The 18,736-nt window shown below is 45.6% G+C and overlaps 1 protein-coding gene across 1 annotated transcript; it reads left to right on the plus strand.

Annotated features, from left to right (window-relative positions):
- Positions 1–2,612: 2,612 nt before the first annotated feature.
- LOC136457358 (uncharacterized) lies at positions 2,613–8,132 on the plus strand. Its single transcript, XM_066457385.1, has 4 exons — positions 2,613–2,861; positions 6,985–7,110; positions 7,203–7,557; positions 7,765–8,132. Exons 1-4 carry the CDS (start codon positions 2,613–2,615, stop codon positions 8,130–8,132), a joined length of 1,098 nt encoding a protein of 365 aa, XP_066313482.1.
- Positions 8,133–18,736: the final 10,604 nt, after the last annotated feature.

An 18,736-nucleotide genomic window follows, 5' to 3' on the forward strand; every position in this document is an offset into this window, starting at 1 on the left:
GCGACGTGCATGTTCAGATACGTGTATCTACACACACTGACCCACGTGCTTTGTTTTTAATCAAATGCTTTAGCCGAGCTTTATTGGAAAGGGTAATACTGAAAGCCCGAGCCGTCACTGGAGATACCAGTTTACAAAGAGGCATTCAACAAATTCTTGCACATAGGCAAAAGCAGAAACCAAAAACTCTTACCATCCCAAAGTTTTGAACTTCGATCTAGCCCAACACACTCACTAATATAAGTACCATCTAAACAACGAACCTAAACAAAAACCGACAAATTCTTACAACTCTTTGTTCACTCTACTTAAGATCGCTACATATGCATAATATTGAGCTTCAACTTATCAACAAGCTCATCCGCCCTCTCCACCGTCTTCTTCTTGACTAAAGGTCTCCATGTCTTCAACAACATGTTCGCACACGAACACGTCACCGTGTGCCCCCGGCGATGAGCGCGATACGCAGGACACGTCGCCGGAGGAGCCTCGCCGGGAAGTGTGTTCGCACACGAACACGTCACTGTGTGCCCCCGGCGATGAGCGTGATACACAGGACACGTCGCCGAAGGAGCCTCGCCCGGAGCGCGATACGCATGACACGTCGGCAAGGTCTCTTGGAACCCGAAACCCCACACGCCCGGGAGGGACCCCGTCAGGGCGAGTGGCGGCTATGGGCTGCCCTAGCTGGCATGACCGCTCTAGGGCTTCGCCATCGTTGAAGCAATGAACATCGTCGACAACGAAGAACAAAAAGAAATAGTAGATTAGAAAAGTAAGATAAAAGATAAAAAATAGATGTATTGATAGATTCAATTGTGTGTATAGGGCGGCTAGTCTTTCCTACATGGATATCTCTAGAATTACAACCAGACAAGGTTTCCGTGCGCTAGCAGCCGTATTAATTTGTGAGTCCTAGTAGAACACGGCAGCGTACATGCGTATTATATGACCGAGCTTGCCTTTCCTGCTTGCATGTACGTGTTGTGCATTACTATATCCAATTAATTCCCAATTTAGATTTTCCTTTCTTGCTTCATGATCAACGTACAGCTGCGTATACCTGGCACCAAGCTCCCGAGTCCCGCCCGTACAGGCACGGCCAGGTTCCAAACACGTACTCATTAAAGTAATGTGAACACATACTTCACATCTGCATGTACGTCCCTTTTGATGGTCTTCAATCAAACTGGCTAGCAATTACTATGCATGCCAAATTAAACACCCGTCTGTCAAAATAGTCATATGTTGCACTCAATCTTCACGTCGCCTGTATCCAAGTATTGAGAACCAATCTCCTTTCTTAATTAATCTCCTTCTAGTAGCACGTATGGGAGCTGGACTCGGATCCTTCTTGTTAACTCAGGCGAGGGCATAGCATCCTTTCGAGTATATACATACCAAATATTAATACAAGATCACAGCCATTGATCCATCTATCCATCTTGTAGCCGTGTACTGCTCTGAAACATTGTTATCAGATATAGATAATTATATATATCGGGAAATCAGGAGAGGCCGACAATCCAACCGAGAGTATCTCTTCTCTAATCTTCGGCTCAGATCAATCGTGACAAAGGACACTCGGGCCAGAGGCACTATAGTCAACGACAGACTCAACGGTCACATTAACCTACAATGCACTTGGACCATGTTGATCAAAATATGTGCTCAATCATCCAAGCCGAGTGACTGAACACTTAAGACAAATCTGAGTATCAACACAACATCACCGGCTTGTGGACCACCGCCTCCGGAGATGCCAAAATCTACATCATTTCTAGTCTTCCATAACATCCTGAGTGCACCTGCACAAATAAACATGGTTATCTCTCTCAGATTTCCTTTTTGCTTCTCCACCACCTATACATAAAACTGGCCGAGCACAAGCACGTGCGGCCGGTTCGGTCGAACAGGGCCCCCAAATAGGAGGGGCCCACCAACCAGTCAGGTGTAGTATAGGTATAGATGTACATGTACTGTACAGGCCTGTAGGTGTATAGTAGGCTCAATCAATGGCACATGGCAGGCAGCAGGTGGCCAGGCCTAAGGCCCCAAGCCCCCAAGCGGCAAGTGGCATGCCCTGCCCCTCTGACCCTCTCGTTGTCTTGCATCGCAGGCACAGGTACCGTGACGGTACAGCACTGCAGGCCGCATCATCAATTCATCAGTTCATCACGCCAGCCGCTAGGCGCCGCATCGGCGTCCAGGACGCATCTGCAGACCACAGGGCGCCACGCCGGCCAGGCAGGACGCCAGGACTCCATCGCACTTCGCGCACATCGCAGTCTCGCAGATCCCGTCTCGTCCGTGATCGGTGATCCGCCAGTCTGTCTCGTGTCTCGCGCCTCACGGCAGATCGGTATACTAATATAATTTCTGATGCAAATAATTTTCAATATTTTAATCAACATTGATGGATAATGACTAATATAATATTGATCCATCTAGGTGTTTAGTTATATTTGTTCTGGTTCTGGATTATCTAGTGTTTCGATACAAGATTGTAGTCATGTCTTCTACGAATCGGTCTAGAAAGTATGAATCTGGTTACCAAAAGCGTAAGAAAAAAACAAAGAATAGAGGATTTAACTCAATCTCAAAAGGGGGCTATGGATAAATTTGTTAGAAAAGAGTCACAAGTGTCCACCGATAATGATGACAATGATCCTAGAGATGGTCAGATGGAGACAGAAAATATTGTTGGGGTCGAGGAAGTTCTTATTGATAACACAAACATTGAAATGGATAACAATGCTGGTAACATTGGGGCCAATAGTACTTCACCAATTGCGGATGTTAATGATTCCTTTCAGCCTGATATATTTGATCCTAGATATTGGGATTCCCTTGATCATAATGTAACATCCTAAAATTTGCATTCTTTTAAAATTAGTAAATATGATTTATTTAAGCAAAGGTGTGTGCATTAAAAGATAGGGAAATAATAAATTTTGTGGAATTAAAATTTAAAAATAGGGTTAGAAACTTTTTGATGCATATATGCTGCTGCATATCATTTTGTGAATGCTTGGAAATTTGTTAAAGATTTCAAAAAGAATTGAAATTTGAATTTAAAAAGGGTTTTGGAAAATAGAAGAAATAGAAAAGGAAAGAATCATTTTTTCCCTTTCCCTTTCTTGAAATCGGCCCGCTGGCCCCCTCTCCCCTTTCCCCGCTCGGCCCAGCACCGCAGCCCAGCTCTCCTCCCCGCCCCGTGACCCAGCACCCCGCCAACCGCAGCCCAGCCGCGCGCCTCGGCCGCTCGGCCCAGCAAGCCAAGCCAGCCCATCACCGCGCCAGCAACCGTCGCCCACGCTCCCCCGTGCCCTACCGCTGACGCCCGGGCCCCGCTTGTCGGCGCCGCCTTCTTCCCCGCGCGGCTCGGAACTGCCCGCGCTCGGCCTGGCCGCAACTGCCGCCCACGACCGACATCGTGGGAGCGCCCCCCCCTCGCGCCTCGGCCGCTACAAATAGCAGCCGAGCCTTCCCGCGCGCACCCTGCTGCTCCCCGCTCTTGTCTTCGCGCTCGCCAAGCACCGAGGAAGCCCCGCAACCACCGCTCCGTGTTCGCCGGGATCCGTCGTCTTCTCCCTCGCACGGACCATCGCCGTCGAGCTTCGCCGTCCTCCTTCCTCCCCGCGGTGAGAACCCCCCGGCCTCCCTCTATCTCCCGGTACCGTTATTTTCTTTTTTCTTGGCTTCTTGAGCCCTGGCCACGAGCTCCGCAAGCCGTCACCGCCGGCCATGGTGGCCACCGCGCTACCCGCTGTTCCCAGCCGCCGTATCGGCATGGCCGAGACCCCCTTCCTCCCCCGCGTCCCTCGGTGCGCTCGGTTTCTCTTTTGGCGAACCCTAGCCCCTAACCGCGCGCGACCGAGACCTCCACGCCGCCGGCAATGGCGCCTCACTGCCGGCGTCACTGTGCCCGGCCGGAATTCCTCTCTCTCGCTCCCCAAGTCTAATCCAAGCCCTCCATCCATGATCCGACGGCCGAGATCAGCCGATACCCCTTCGCGTGGCTGTTTTGTAAAAGAGACCCTGGACTTTTCTAAGTCCTAACCCACAGTCCAAGGCGTAATTCCCCGAATGCGCAATCCCGTTTGGAAAGCGTAAACTCCACGGCTTAAGTCAAAAATACGTTTTTCAGTATTTACAGAAATATCATTTGAACTGTTTCGCTTATAAAATTGTCGTTTTAGCTCCGAATTGATCCATTCAAATCGCGTTAGCTTCGTAATTTCATAACCTACATGTTGGAACTACTGTTAGTCAAGTTTGGAACTTTTTAATTTCATGATTAGATTTAATTAAATATATGGCTATAGGAAAACCCGTTTAAATCATAACTTTCGCATTTTAGCTCCGTTTTTCGTGAACTTCGCGTTGACGTGATCGTAGCGAGACGTAGATTATGTTTACAAATATTTTATCTTGTTTTCAATACTGTTGGTGTACTGTTCTAATGATAGGAATGTTTGCTTTGCATGAATGCTTTTGGAATGTTGTATGTTGTTGTGTTGGTCGCATTCAGACGGTGAGGAAAATGTTGGAGACCAAGAACTCTTCGATGACCAGCAGGACTAGCACGAGTTTGTGAACCAAGGAAAGTATAGCATGGGCCTTCCTTGATATCCTATTTCACTTTAATCAATTACTCATTTGTATGTGTCTAATTTTGATACCCGTAAGGACATCCTAGTGATTGTTTATCTTGTTCCTTGTCTCCTATGGGTTAAATACATATGGGTAGATTGCTAGTGCTCTAACTAAACTTGATATACATAATGATGAATGATACTATGGAACTAAGAGTTTAACATGATCCATAACAACTGTTCCATAGGGCGAAGGTGCAAATGATCTTTGTTCATGTTGCTCCCAGCTCTCCATAAGGACTTATCTGTCGGTAAAAGCTGGGACTGACAGTGCAACTGGGAGAGTCATATGGCTCTGACTTTAGCTCAGTAATAGGATCTTTTCTAGCTAGTTAGAGATTACCTTTTTGGCGCAAATGGGGCTTGCCACGTTGGGTATAGGGCTGCCTCTGTCCCTATGAGTATAGCCGTGATGGATATGTGCCATAGGAAAGGGGGGTTCCTACATCTGCCTGCCAAGGAAACCTAGCGGCCCTAACTTGTTAGGGAAACCTATGAAATGGCTTCATAGTGTACCCTACCCGCTCACCTTGGTAGTGACATGGGAGTAATTAACCCGGGCATATGGGGATCATGACTCGCGGTGAATGTGCACCACCTCTGCAGAGAGTAACAAACTGTTATAATAGCCATGCTCACGGTTACGAGCGGCCCGAAAAAGTCACAGAATAACTAAATACTTGTTGTTGATCATTTGAGTTGTTCTATGATGATATATGGTACACTTGACACTGATATATGTTTTTATGGGATTAAATGGGAGCTTAAGCATAACTTGATAATACCCGAGAATAAAAGCTTGACTCACTAAAAATGCTAACTGTAGTAAACCTGTGTCAACCCTCTTTGAGCTTCATAACCCCATGTTAGCTTGTTAAGTACGGGATGTACTTACACTTGTTTATTTTCTTTATTTGGATAAAAATCCTGGATGGGTAACAGATGACAACGGGTATGAGGAATTCCCAGAGGATTTTTAGGCTTATGGTCAACCAGTTGACCTTCCCTGTGATGAAGCCCACGAGAGTTTATTATCTTTTATTTTTCCGCTGTGTGATGTAAGACTAAGTTGTATTATGGATCTAATGTAAGAGACACCGTGATGATACTTTATATGATTTGTTGACTTATGTGTGTGACTGTTTCCTGGGCACATATGAGTATTGTGCATTCAATTTTATCCTTAAAATTGAGTGTGACACATAAACAAATTGATATTTTAGCAGAGAAGGGCCCTAGAAGAGATTTATCAATTCAGAAAGGTCCTAAGGATAGATATGCTAGAAGGTTTTCTGCACTATTCTATACAAGAATTTTATCAAATGGAGAGCATTGTGATAGGGATTGGCTTGTCTATTATAAGGAACTCGATGGGGTCTTTTGCTTTGGTTGTAAATTATTTACAAAAGGCCATCGAAAAGGTCATTCGGCAAATGAGGGGTTTAATGATTGGATACATCTTGGTAGTAGACTTAAAGAGCATGAAACAAGTCCAAATCATGTTTTGAGTATGGCAACTTGGTATGAGTTGTGTAGTAGATTGCAAAAGGATCAAACTATTGATAAAGCCGCTCAACGACAACTCGAGAAAGAAAAGGACCATTGGAGAAAAGTTTTGTTCAGAATTGTTTGCATTGTTAAATTTCTTGCCAAGCATAATCTTGCTTTTCATGGGACTAATAGCAAACCATATGAAGATAGCGATGGGAATTTCTTGGGATTGGTAGAGATGTTGGCTGAATTTGACCCAATTATTCAAGAACATGTTCGTCGTATTACAAGTGAGGAAACTCAAGCTCATTATCTTGATTTTAAGATTCAGAATGAGTTGATACACTTGCTTGCTTTTTCTATTAAGTCTGAAATTATTAAGAAAATAAAGAGTGCAAAGTACTTCTTTGTCATACTTGATTGTACTCCTGATGCAAGCCACCAAGAACAAATGTCTTTAATTATAAGATATGTTGACTCATCTTCAAGTGATGTTCGCATAGAAGAATCCTTTATAGGATTTTTGGATGTCAACGATACAACTGGGCAATGACTTTTTGATGTGCTAGAGAATGAACTAAAGCTCCTTGGTCTTGATATAGATGATGTGAGAGGACAAGGTTATGACAATGGGTCAAATATGAAAGGAAAACATAAAGGGGTAAAAAAGAAACTTTTGGATGTAAATCCTCGTGCTTTCTATTCTGCTTGTGGTTGCCATAGCCTTAATTTAACACTTTGTGATATGGCTAAGACTTGTGGTAAAGCTAAGGACTTCTTTGAAATCATTCAGTGCATCTATACAACTTTTGCTAATTCTACTAAGAAATGGCAGATTCTAAAAGATAACATATCTAGAATGACTTTCAAGTCAGTATCAGCTACACATTGGGAGAGTCGTGTTGAAAGTGTTAAAGCTATAAGATTTCAGTGCACAGACATTCGAGAGGCTCTACTTCAGGTACCCAATATTGTTGTATTGATATTTGATAATGATGTACTTATTTTGGCTATCTCCAACTATAACACATATTTTCTTCCTTTCAATTTCAGGTATCTGATGTTGATAATGATCCAAAAATAAGCAGTGAGGCTAAGGGCTTGGCAAACAATGAACTTGGAGAGTATGAATTTATATTGGCAAAAGTCATTTGGTATGAGGTATTATATGCCATTAATTCAGTAAGCAAACACTTGCAAGCAAAGGATATGCTTATTGATGTTGCTATTGAGAAAGTGGAAGGGTTGATTTCTTTCTTCAAGGATTATAGGGAAACTGGTTTCTTAGAAGCATCAGAGATTGCCAAAGGAATTGCACTTGAGATGGATATTGGTACAACGTTTCGTAAAAGAAGAGAAATTAAAAGAAAGAGACATTTTGATGAGAACTTAGATGACACAAATGCTGGTACACAGTCTACAGAGGAGCTATTTAGAATCAACTATTTTTTACCTATTGTTGATCAAGCAATTTCCTCACTTACAACAAGATTTGAACAATACTAGAGTTACCAACAAAATTTTGGTTTCTTATTTACCTCTGAAACATTACAATCATTGGATGACACGAGTTTGAAATCTACTTGTGATAATCTTGGGGTTGTCCTTACAAAAGACGGAAAATCTGATGTTGATGCCAATGAATTGTATGTGGAGTTGAAGTTTCTTCAAGATTTCATTCCTAAAGAAAATATGGGTCCTGTTGAAATTCTAAAGTTCCTAAAGCGGCATGACTATTTTCCCAATGCAAGTATTGCATATAGAGTTCTGTTGACCATTCCTGTGACCGTTGCATCGGCAGAGCGAAGCTTTTCTAAATTGAAGCTATTGAAGTCATATTTGCGTTCGACAATGACACAACAAAGGCTTAATGATTTGGCTACAATAGCACTTGAGAGTGGATTGCTGGAGAAGATTGGTTATGAGCATATCATTGAAGATTTCATTTCAAGGAACACTAAAAGAATGAAGTACTTCAATTAAAGATTATGAAAGCAAAAGTCAAATAGGTACGGTTTTTGATATATCTTAGTGTGATATGTATCATATATTTTATTTACAATCATATTTTTTAGGGAGGTAGGCCTCATTTTAGAGTTTGGTACAAGGCCTCAATTTTTGCCAGCTCGGCCGATTCAAAGCTGATTGGAGATCTCTCTACTTCTCCACCACCTATACATAATCAGATTTCCCTATTCGCTTGTCTTATGAGCCGTACTTTTTCAGTGAAGGAATCGTATTTTTCTCTCACAACAAATCAACGAATAATACTTTTTAGCTTGTCTTTTCAGCAAAGCGAACATGGCCTGACAGTGGAAAAAATGTGATTAGTTGTTTGTAACTTATCACACAGCTTGCATTTCACTAGAGCTGATTAGTTACACACTTTCCCAGTTGAGCCCCACACTGAATGTAATCATGGACCACCATCCAAATAAAAAATTTGAACTTTAAGAGGAATTCTCATTTTCCAAATTTCTTCTATCTGCTGGTTCCTAACATCTCAGAATGTCATCAATTTATATAGCGACTTCGTTGAGTATTTTCCAGATGCCTCTAATCCCCAATATACCTAATCTCTATATGATCCCAAACTAACTTCAGTCAACATCTCCTGCAAACGATACCTCTCAGATGTCCGTCCCAGACTCTATCCACCTCTATCTCAGTACATATTTGAAATAGCTCCCATAACGAGCAGTCTCCGTTCTCCGAGTAGCGCAGCAAGGCTGGCCGCCGCGCCCACCTTCGCCCATGCCATCCTGCCGCCGTGCACGCCGTCTGCCGCGGCCGAATCCGCCCACGCCAGCCAGCCCGCCCGCGCCAGCAAGCTAGCCGCATCCGCCCACCCGTGCCAGCCAGGCAGCCAGGCCACCGGCCGCCAAGTACGGCTGCCACGCCCGCACGCCGGCACGCCTCCCCCTCCGGCCAGAACATCCGGTCACGCACGGCGGCTGCCCTATGCCCGCGCCTCCTGGCCCGGTCTTACATGCTGCAATGAGGTACTCTACTAATATAGTTAGCACAGTTAATAAAGTTAGTAAAATTATTAAAGTATAGTTAGTATACATAATATTATAAGTTAGTGTAGGTAGTAAAGTTAGGTAGTTTAGTTTGTACAGTTATAGTATGCCTTGTGTAGATGTTAATATTTGATTAGTTAGTACAGTTATAGTTAGAAAATATATTAATGTTAGTATGGACATTACGTACGATGATTTCGACGACTTAATGAAGTTTCTTGAAATGCTTCTGCAGATGGATTGTTGTGTTAGAGTTTTGTACGGAGGAAGTGTTAGGAGAGAGGATGGTATGTTTGAGGATATGGAAGAAGAATTGGAATGGTTTGATGAACCTCCTAGCTTCAACGACCTTTGTGTCTGTTTGAATATAAAGTTTGGCGGTGATTTCACACTAAAGGGGAGGTTTGATACTGGGAAGACTAGGGCACACTATGTCTTCATGCCCTTGCACGACCCTACTCACTGGTCCTGCTACACTAGGGTTCTCTAAGGTTCCAATGTTCCCATGGCTAAGGTGGTGGTGGAGAATGGGTACATGATGCATGGTGTTCAGGACGACCCATCCATTAATGGTTTTGAAGGCAATGAAAAAGAATTAGGGGTCGAAGGGGAAGCAACTCAGGAGAACATGGATTTGAATGGTCAGTTGACACAGGAGCAGTTTCATTCAACTGCAGTAGGCTGTATAAGCAATGACTTCGATGTGAATGAGTTCGAACGGGAAGAGGAGGAGCAGGAGGAGGAGGACAGGATTGGTGATGTAGTTAGCAGTGATTCAGATGATTCTGATGATGACCAAGGAGGTACAGATGCTATGGCAACAATGGCTGATGCATGCTAGTACCAGTACATACTATGCCATTACCAGTACCAACTAAGGTTTTGCAAGGTGTCCATGCTCAGGGTAGACTAGTCATAGATTTGGCTGCAGATGATATCCCCTATGATTCATGGGCCAGAATTAGTGAAGCGCAGCAGTATGTTCCACCACCACCTTACACAATGACTGAGCTTGAGCAACTAAGGTCCAAGAACGTACCTTTTAGAGGCATTCCGAACTATAGGGATATCAGCATGACGGATATGATAGTTTGTGATACCGATCTCCAGATGTGTAGGAATTCATTGTATAACCATGAGACAGAAACCCTTAGGAAGGGGATGATATTCAACACAATGTCAGAGATGAAACTCTTCCTTCAGGACTATGCTGTGTACCACCATAGACCGTACACCGTCACTCATTCAGACCAGGAGTTGAGGTACCACTTGATATGGAAAAATGGTTGTCTGTGGAGGTTAAATGCACGAAGGAGACAGAGTGATGGCAAGTGGAGGATAACTAAAGTTGTTGAACCCCACACATGCCTAGACAATAGGGGGAAGGAAAATCATCAGCAGCTCACTGCACATTACCTTGCTCGTCGTATATTGGGGCTCGTTGATGACAACAATGACATCTCGATGTCTTCTTTACAACAATCCATATCTAGATTCGTTAGGTACGATGTGACATACAAAAAGGCTTGGCGTGCTAAGCAAATCGCTATGGGGTACTTAGGAGGAAGCGCACAGCAGGGTGCCCCACATCTTATGTGCAATGCATTATTACAACCCTGGCTTAAAATGGTTTGTGGACACCGGTGGGATGTTTTTTTAGGACCCATTGAGGCATGTCCTCTATCGTGTGTTCTGGTCGTTTGCGCAAATGAAACATGCATTCTAGTTTTGTCGGTCGGTCATACTTGTTGATGGCACTTTCCTGACAGGTAAGTATAGGGGCACCTTGATGATGGCTACTGCTATTGATGCTGAGGACCAGATAGTACCTGTGGCATTTGCTTTGGTAGAGGGAGAGAACAATGAATCGTGGTCATGGTTCATGCGGCTTCTACGTGTGCAAGTGCTTGGCCCAACTCGCACTATATGTTTGATCTCCGACCATCACGTAGGGCTTCTTAATGCTGCAGCTGAGCATATAGATGGGTTCCCGCCTCTAGTACATAGTTGGTGCATGAGACACTTTGCTGCTAATTTCTGGCGGCGTCAGCGGAAGCAGGAGGTATGTGACAAGGTAAAGGCTCTATGTTGTGTATATACAGAGCACCAGTTCAAGGAGATAAAGAGAGAACTAGACAAGATGGTAAATGCAGCGGGAAAGACCTGGTTAGAGGCGTAGATGGAATAGAAGGCTCAGTGGGCGTTAGCATATGATGAGGGGGGTTTCAGGTATGGCATCATGACCACTAACTCCTCAAAGTCCTTCAACTGTGTATTCACCGGAGTTTGATCATTTCCAGTGTCTAGAATTGTTGAGTTCTTCTTTCATAAGTGCAATGAATATTTTGTGAAGAGGTGGGAGCTTGTGCCGAAGAATATAGCTGAGCAGGGGCGTTTTGGAATGGCCGGAGCTAAACATTTGAAGGAGGCCGAGGAATTGGCCAAGCAGCACACCGTCGAGCCGTATGGACCCCACCACCATATCTTTAGTGTATGGGGCAAGGGTGGCACAAGCCTGGGCAGTGAACGTTATGGTGGATGAAACTACCGAGTTGATCTTGAAAAGGTAGAGTGTAGTTGCAACATCCCTCAGATCATGCATGCCCCTTGCTCTCATATGATCATGGCCTACAGGGTTCGCGGGTACAACTATGAGGATCTGCCATATATGTCATCCTTGTATCTCTGTTCAAACACCGTTAGTATTTGGGAGATGAGCTTCGAGCCATACCTTGACCCAACATAGTGGCCACCTTATAATGGTTATAACTATGTGCCGCATCCGGATCTAATGAAGGTAGGGAAGGGTAGGAGGAAGAAGAAATGACTGAAGGGGGACATGGACGCTATGAGAGGGTACGACGAAGATATGTATGGCGAGGGAGACTTCAATGAGACCCGTGGTTGGAATCTTTGCTCAGTTTGCAAATAATCTGGCCACAAGGCTAGCCGACATAAAAGACAGCAGGTGATTTCATATTGTGTTCATATTGCATAACAAGTAGTTCAAATTTTGCAATGCTACATAATGTTACTCTAAAAATTGTTAATTTGAATACTCCAACCCTTTGTTTATCATTTTGTAACAGGATGGCCCCTCCCACGCCGCACCAGCTGGTCCCCCTTCTTGATGTAGAGTACGACGACCCCCTTCTTGTACCGGACGACGAGGTTCATTACGTCGTGGGACTTAGTTCATTACGTCCAACTTATGTTGAACGAATATTGTCGTTGAAAACTTGTAGACTCATAAACCAATGAAAATGTTGTATGGCAACTTATTGTCCATTTATTTGCTTCATGTTCGTTTTGTACAGCACTTGTAGTTTTGTATAGCACCTCCGCCTGTAAGCCCACCTCCACTTGTAGTTCTGTAGTTTTGTACAGCACAGACGCGCCGTGGGCTATAGCGCGACAAATGATTACATTCATTTTAGAATTTTTTAATGCATGATACAAATAGATGTGATCACTTAAGATCGATCATGGGTAATCCGAGTACATCATTTGTCGCTCTAAAACATACTGAGTAAGCAACTCATCGTCCGAGTACCAATCCTCAACCACAACCCTATTTCTATGGCTAGGCTCACCTGCGTTGCTCTGACCTGCCTGTCGCCTGTAGTAAGCGGCCTCCGCTTCATCTACGGCCGCTGCGGCCTGAGTGAAGAATGCGTCGTCATCCTCCTCCGCCTATAACCCCACCTCTGCTAGAGCGATGAGCTTGCTCAGTCTGCTAGTGTCGTCCTCATCCTCCTTCGCCTGCAAGCCCGCCTCTGCTAGAGTGATTAGCTCGCTCAGTCTGCCAGTGTCATCCTCATCCTCCTCCGCTTGCAAGCCCGCCTCTGCTACAGCAATTAGCTCACTAAGTCTGGCAGTATTGTCCTTATCCTCGTCCCCCTCATCAGACAACACAATTGGTGATTGAACGGTGCGACTAGCTCGCTTTCTGTGCTCATCTAACTTCTTTTCCTCATACCTTGCATGAGCCACCTCTGCAGCATGTTCCTCGCTGTATCCAATCCCTTCATGTATAAAATGCAATCAGTTAGCAACGTGATTATATTATATTTACAATCAAGCAACAAAAATAGGCGTTCAAGCACTCACTGCCACATAATGCAGCAACATGCTTGTTCAAGACCTGCATCTGTACTCTTGTCTCCTCCCTTGCCTCCTTCCTTGCCCTCTCCTTCTCTAACATCATCCGTCTCTCTAATCCCCATTTGTTAAGCCCAACATTGATCGGGTTATAAATACCGCGTTGTCTAGCAAACTTACGCATCTTTTCTTTGTGATGTTTAACAAATAGGTTGACGTAGTCAAGTCCATATCCCCTCTTCCTTGCAATTAGTTGCATCTTCTTTAGTTCATCCAAGAACTTAGCTTGACCATCGTAACGTTCCCACCTGCATTTCCTAGTGCTCTGTTCAAAAGAAATATTATATCATATATGTCTTAGCAAAAGAAACAAAATACGATTTCATGTTTACCACAAAAATAACGAACCTCTTCGTACTCAACCATATGACCGCAATAATGGCATATTCCAAGCTCTGAAGGGACTAGGCCATAGTGAGAATTAACACCACATTCGCACTTGACTGGTGGTGCTTTGTAAATTAACCTTTCTTTCTTCTTTTGTTTTGCTTTTGGATGTTCTTCGGGCCATTTGTTCTTAGGACCATACAACCACTCCTTGAAACAACACTTCGCCATTGAATACAACTAAATAATGTGACATTAGTACATGACACATATAGCTCAACATTTCAACACATACACTTTGCACTTACTTCATGCTTGTTTGGACACACAAACTCCAATGTATTGTCAGGGTTTATCACGGCTCGGTCTCCGCAATGGCACATAGGAGGTTCCTCGAGTCGTCTAACTGTGGCTAAGTGCTTCTCCTTAGTCATCATTGGAGGGGGGTTAGGGGGAGGTGGAACCCACCACTCGAAGTGCTCTCGTGGATGTCGCCCTCTCCACCAATCGTCGAAAAGGATGTACCTAGGGTCAAACTTGTCTGCACCGTCGATCCACTGAAAGAAAAAGCACCTCTCATGGGCCTACACAACAAAAATTCAACACAATATTAGTAACCTAGTAATACAAATGAAGAAGAAAAATATACAGAAACAATAACTTACATTAAAATGACTGCACGTGTAGAAGCAACGAGCCGCTGTGTCCGGATGTCTCGATTGAAACACGTCGGCCGGACGACCACAGTCACAATTAGGGACAGGGAGTTAAGGAGGGATGGGGGCATCTTTGCTAGACTCGTCGGGGGTACATTTCTCTAGGACGACCCAGTTTTCACCATAACTGCTCCCGAAAGATGTCTTCCATCTAATAAAGCGGTTCAAATTAAACAACAATCAAAACAACGTAAATTAATGCAAAATGTAATCATTTGCAATGCAACTAAAATATTATAAACAACAATTATAGCAACAAAAATATACATGACAAACATACTTCTAACTAAATAATTAACCTTAACATTGACAAACTCATACTAATATCTTCACCATAGTTCCCAAACATAATTTTCCTACTAACCTTAACTCCCATTCATAATATCCTATCCACCATTCAAACGAAAATAAAATGTGCATCATTACCTTGAACTACGACGAGGAGGGAGGGAGGCGGCCGGGGAATGGAAGGGAAGGGAGGGAGGCGGCAATGGAGGGCCGGGCTGCCGCCGTTCGTGGCGCGGCATGCATGGATGAGCGGAGGCCGTTTTGCTGCTCGGGCAGCGGGACTGGCGGCGGCGGAGGTTATACCCAGCTCTGCCGTGCCACCGATCAGGGCGCGGCACTGCCACGCCAAGATCGGTGGCGCGGCAGAGCCCTGCCATGTCAGCGGCCAGCGCTTCCGGTCGCCGCCACGTCAGCCCTTTGCCGCGCCGCCATGCACGGTGCGGCACAGGCATTTGGCCGCGCCATGGCAATAGGCGCGGTCAAAAGTGTTAGTTTTTAAAAAAACCCCGAGAGTGTTAGATTTAAAATTAAGTTCAAAAAAGTGTTAAAATTAAAAAAAAATCTCTGATAACAAGTTCTAAGGTCCAGCAAGCTTCTGATCCAAAACTAAGATCCCCTTTTCCTCTTAATTTGAAAGATGCTTTTGCTGCCCAGGTATTTCTTCCTCAATAGTTCACAACAAACACTCTCTACTCCTATTTTTAATTTGTCTATCCATTTGCATATGAAACATATATTCATGACCCTGGCATCCATAAAACCAAAACCTCCAGAATCCTTTGGCCTATTCAAAGCCTCCCATTGGACCGTATGATATTTCTCTTGTTTGTCCCTGGCCAAAAAGTTCTTGATCTAACTGAATCTATTTGCTAGTAATTTCCTTCAAACAACATATACTCCCATAGTGTACGACGTAGGTATGCTCCTCTAGAAAAAAGGTGATCACCTTGCCATGTATTCAACCTCTTAGCAGTTTTTTCATTTACAAAATTCAATTGCCCTTTGGAAAGCATAAAATCACTTACTGGTACTCCAATGTATATGATTGGAAACTCACTCAACTTACAGTGAAGCACCTTTGCTCTCCTTCTCTCATCAGTATCCATCCCCACTGCATACACCTCGCTCTTCTCATAATTCATCTTACACTAGACATAGCTTCATAACAGGCAACAATGAATTTTGTAGTCCTCACATTTTCTTATGAATTTGATAGAAAAATAATAGTATCATCTGATGAGTTAGAGCATCTCCAACAGATTAGCTAAAATAATTTGCGAAGCCATATTTAGCTATTTTGGGCCCAAAACAGTCTCCTACACACTCTCCAAGCCAAGTTCCAATTTACTAACTCCCCACCCCACAATTCTCGGTCGCTAGACCTGGCTAGCCAGAGTCGCTCGCCATTTATGAATTCCGCATGCACGGTGAATATTATTACTGACAACTGACAAGGCCGAGAGAAAAAGGAAAAAAGAGTAAGATCTCGAGGTGGCACGGGCGCTGCGACTGTGTGTGTCCATATGCCGTGGCACCGTGTGCGTGCAATGCAACGAGATCCACAAGCTCTGGTGACTCAACTTCTCCGAACCGCATCATTGCATGAGAGAGACGGATGGAGATGAGGTCACGGGATGTTTGTTTTCACGACGCCCATCCCATGCCTGATTGCCGCTGCTGGATCGGGGATGTGGATGCGCTTTTGTTGCCCTCCTCTCATCTGGGAGAGGAGACTTCATTAGGAGAGAGGTTCACCGCACTTTCACTGTGCCGCTTGTATTCACCCGCGTCTTCATGCTCTATTGGAGGTTTCCGGAGACTAAAACAGGGACTAAATAACCAGTTTGATTCCATGAACTAAAATGGATTAAAGGGCATTAAAGCTGCTGAACAAAGACTAAAACACCCCTCCCTTCTATTCTCTCTCGCTCCTTCCTCTGGTCTGCCGGTGCCGAATCCCTCGCCGCCGCTGCCATCCTTGATCCTTGAGTCTACCAGAGCCAAGCACCGCCCTGCGCCCCTGCTCTCTCTGCCTCGCCCTTCTCTACTGTCACCGCATCGCCGAAGTGCCGAGGCTACCGCCGCCCTCGCTCTGCTGGCGGTGGATCCGGCCGGAGGGTAGGAGCGCGGCCAGCGTGGGGTGTGGCACCAGTGTGAGGCGGGCGCGGCAGGAAGCTGGCGGCGGATCTGGCCGGAGGGGACGAGGGAGGCGGGAGCGACACATCGGGCGACGTGGGGTGGGGCGGCGCATCGCGTAGGGGTGTTACACCCTAAATCATTTACTAAAAATGTCATGAGCATCATACTTGTGTGTTAATGCATGTGGTGAAGTGAGTAGATAATGCATTGCAACTAAAACGATCAACAAAAATGCGAAACGAAAGTTGCTCCATGATTCGTACAGTTACCAAGTAGGGGTGTAAACTAATTTTTATTGAACAAAAATGCTATAGAACATGTATGTGACACTTAAATAAAGTTTCAAGTACAAACTTTGTAGATGATAATGAAATACTTTGTATTGAAAAAGAATATTACTGAATAATATTTTTAGTAGCTTAGAAATGCAATCTGAAATTAAGATTAGCTCAAACACTTAGAAAATTTCTAAGCTTGTGGACAGCTAGATGCTGCTATGTTTAGCAATTTATTTGGAGAGTTTGGGTTGAGGTGTGGTGTAGTGCTATGGTTCGATTTAGTAGTTCCATATGTCATCTTGAGTGTAGTGAAGCCGGTTTAGGTTTAGGAGCAACGGTTTGGTCGTGATTAGCGCTTTAAAATTCGTGCGTGTCACATGTCTCGGGTTGGTTGGCGTCGTGTGCGCAGTCACCGCACGACCTCCCCACGCCGCGCAAATGGCCGCGTCTCGTGTGGTCACCCTGTGCCGCCACGCTAGGTCGGTCGAGCCACCTAGGCTTGGCCGAGGCTGGCCGCAGCGAGCCATTGGCCCCGTGCCCTGTTGCCCTGCCTCACGCTGCCGCCATGGCCACGCTGCGCTGCTATCGCATCACCGTACTACCAACTAGCCTCGCGTCACGACGCTGCCACTGCCGTCGCATCGTCGTCGCGTCCACGCTTGTCCGCTGTAACCCTACGCCCCACACCGCTGCCATTGTCGCCATGTCATTTAAGGCACTGTGGCCGCGTGGGCCATGCTGGTCGGACACGTGCATGCCTTGTCTATAGCACTTGGGCGTGGGTGTCCTGATCACACCGCTCACGTCCCACCAAGGCGAGGATGAGCAGAGCCCACCTGCCATGCCCTGTCTCTCTCTGTTCTCGTCTCGCTGCCACCGTTGAATCGCACCGACGTCGCAGCTGCGAGGGGTCACTTCTCATCAATCCCTCTTGTCCGCGCCTCCGCCCTCACGTCCCCTCTCTAGCCGCCCCACCCCGCTTTGATTGCAGCTCAGTCGAGCCTTAATTTTGGAGCATCGCCCTGCCACCACGCTGTTAAGACATGTCACCGCCCGCACCATGGCCAACCTCCACCACTTCACCCTGCACAAATTCCTCTACACAACTAGCATCGCCTTGACTCCCTCTCCACCTTGCGTGCCCTAGTCAAACCGCTACCACCTCCCCTTCATCGCTGACGCGACCATGTCGCCATGGTGCACCGCTACACGGCTCGGCCGCATGTGGACAGTCTTCCTCTGTGATCTTCTACCCCAACTATCACCTCGGCCTGGTCCATGGTAGCCTCCTAACGCTCACGCGCTAATCAATTAGGCTTGTAGCTACTACGGCCCATCGGAACAGTGGCGCCGTCGTCGTGGATGGCCACGTGCTGCTGCTGCCTTCCCTAGCCAGTCGTGTCACCCTGCACTACTGCTTAGCATAGCCGCTTGGGTCAAAGATGATGATCGACCCATTAGGTGGGCCCACGCATGTCCTAGGTGGCCAGCGTAGGCGCTTAGTGCCGCCACTCGCCGTGCCGCCATGCACTGAGTCACAGGGGGTGCGTGTGGGTGAATCACTACGTCACACAGGGTTTGTTGGGTTGGCTCAAGACCATTTGTAGGGGCGGTTTGGCCAGCCGCCCCTACCAAACCGTTTCTACAAATCATGC

Source organism: Miscanthus floridulus, chromosome 6 (genome assembly GCF_019320115.1).
Source record: "Miscanthus floridulus cultivar M001 chromosome 6, ASM1932011v1, whole genome shotgun sequence".
Classification (NCBI taxonomy): domain Eukaryota; kingdom Viridiplantae; phylum Streptophyta; class Magnoliopsida; order Poales; family Poaceae; genus Miscanthus; species Miscanthus floridulus.

What these genes read in the sequence shown, in the direction of transcription:
- LOC136457358 (XM_066457385.1), top strand. Translation starts at nt 2,613, where the DNA reads ATGGATAAATTTGTTAGAAAAGAGTCACAAGTGTCCACCGATAATGAT. An exon ending in GGGATTCCCTTGATCATAAT is followed by an intron (nt 2,862 to 6,984) that starts GTAACATCCTAA and finishes AAGAAATGGCAG; the next exon opens with ATTCTAAAAGATAACATATC. An exon ending in CTTAGATGACACAAATGCTG is followed by an intron (nt 7,558 to 7,764) that starts GTACACAGTCTA and finishes TCCTTACAAAAG; the next exon opens with ACGGAAAATCTGATGTTGAT.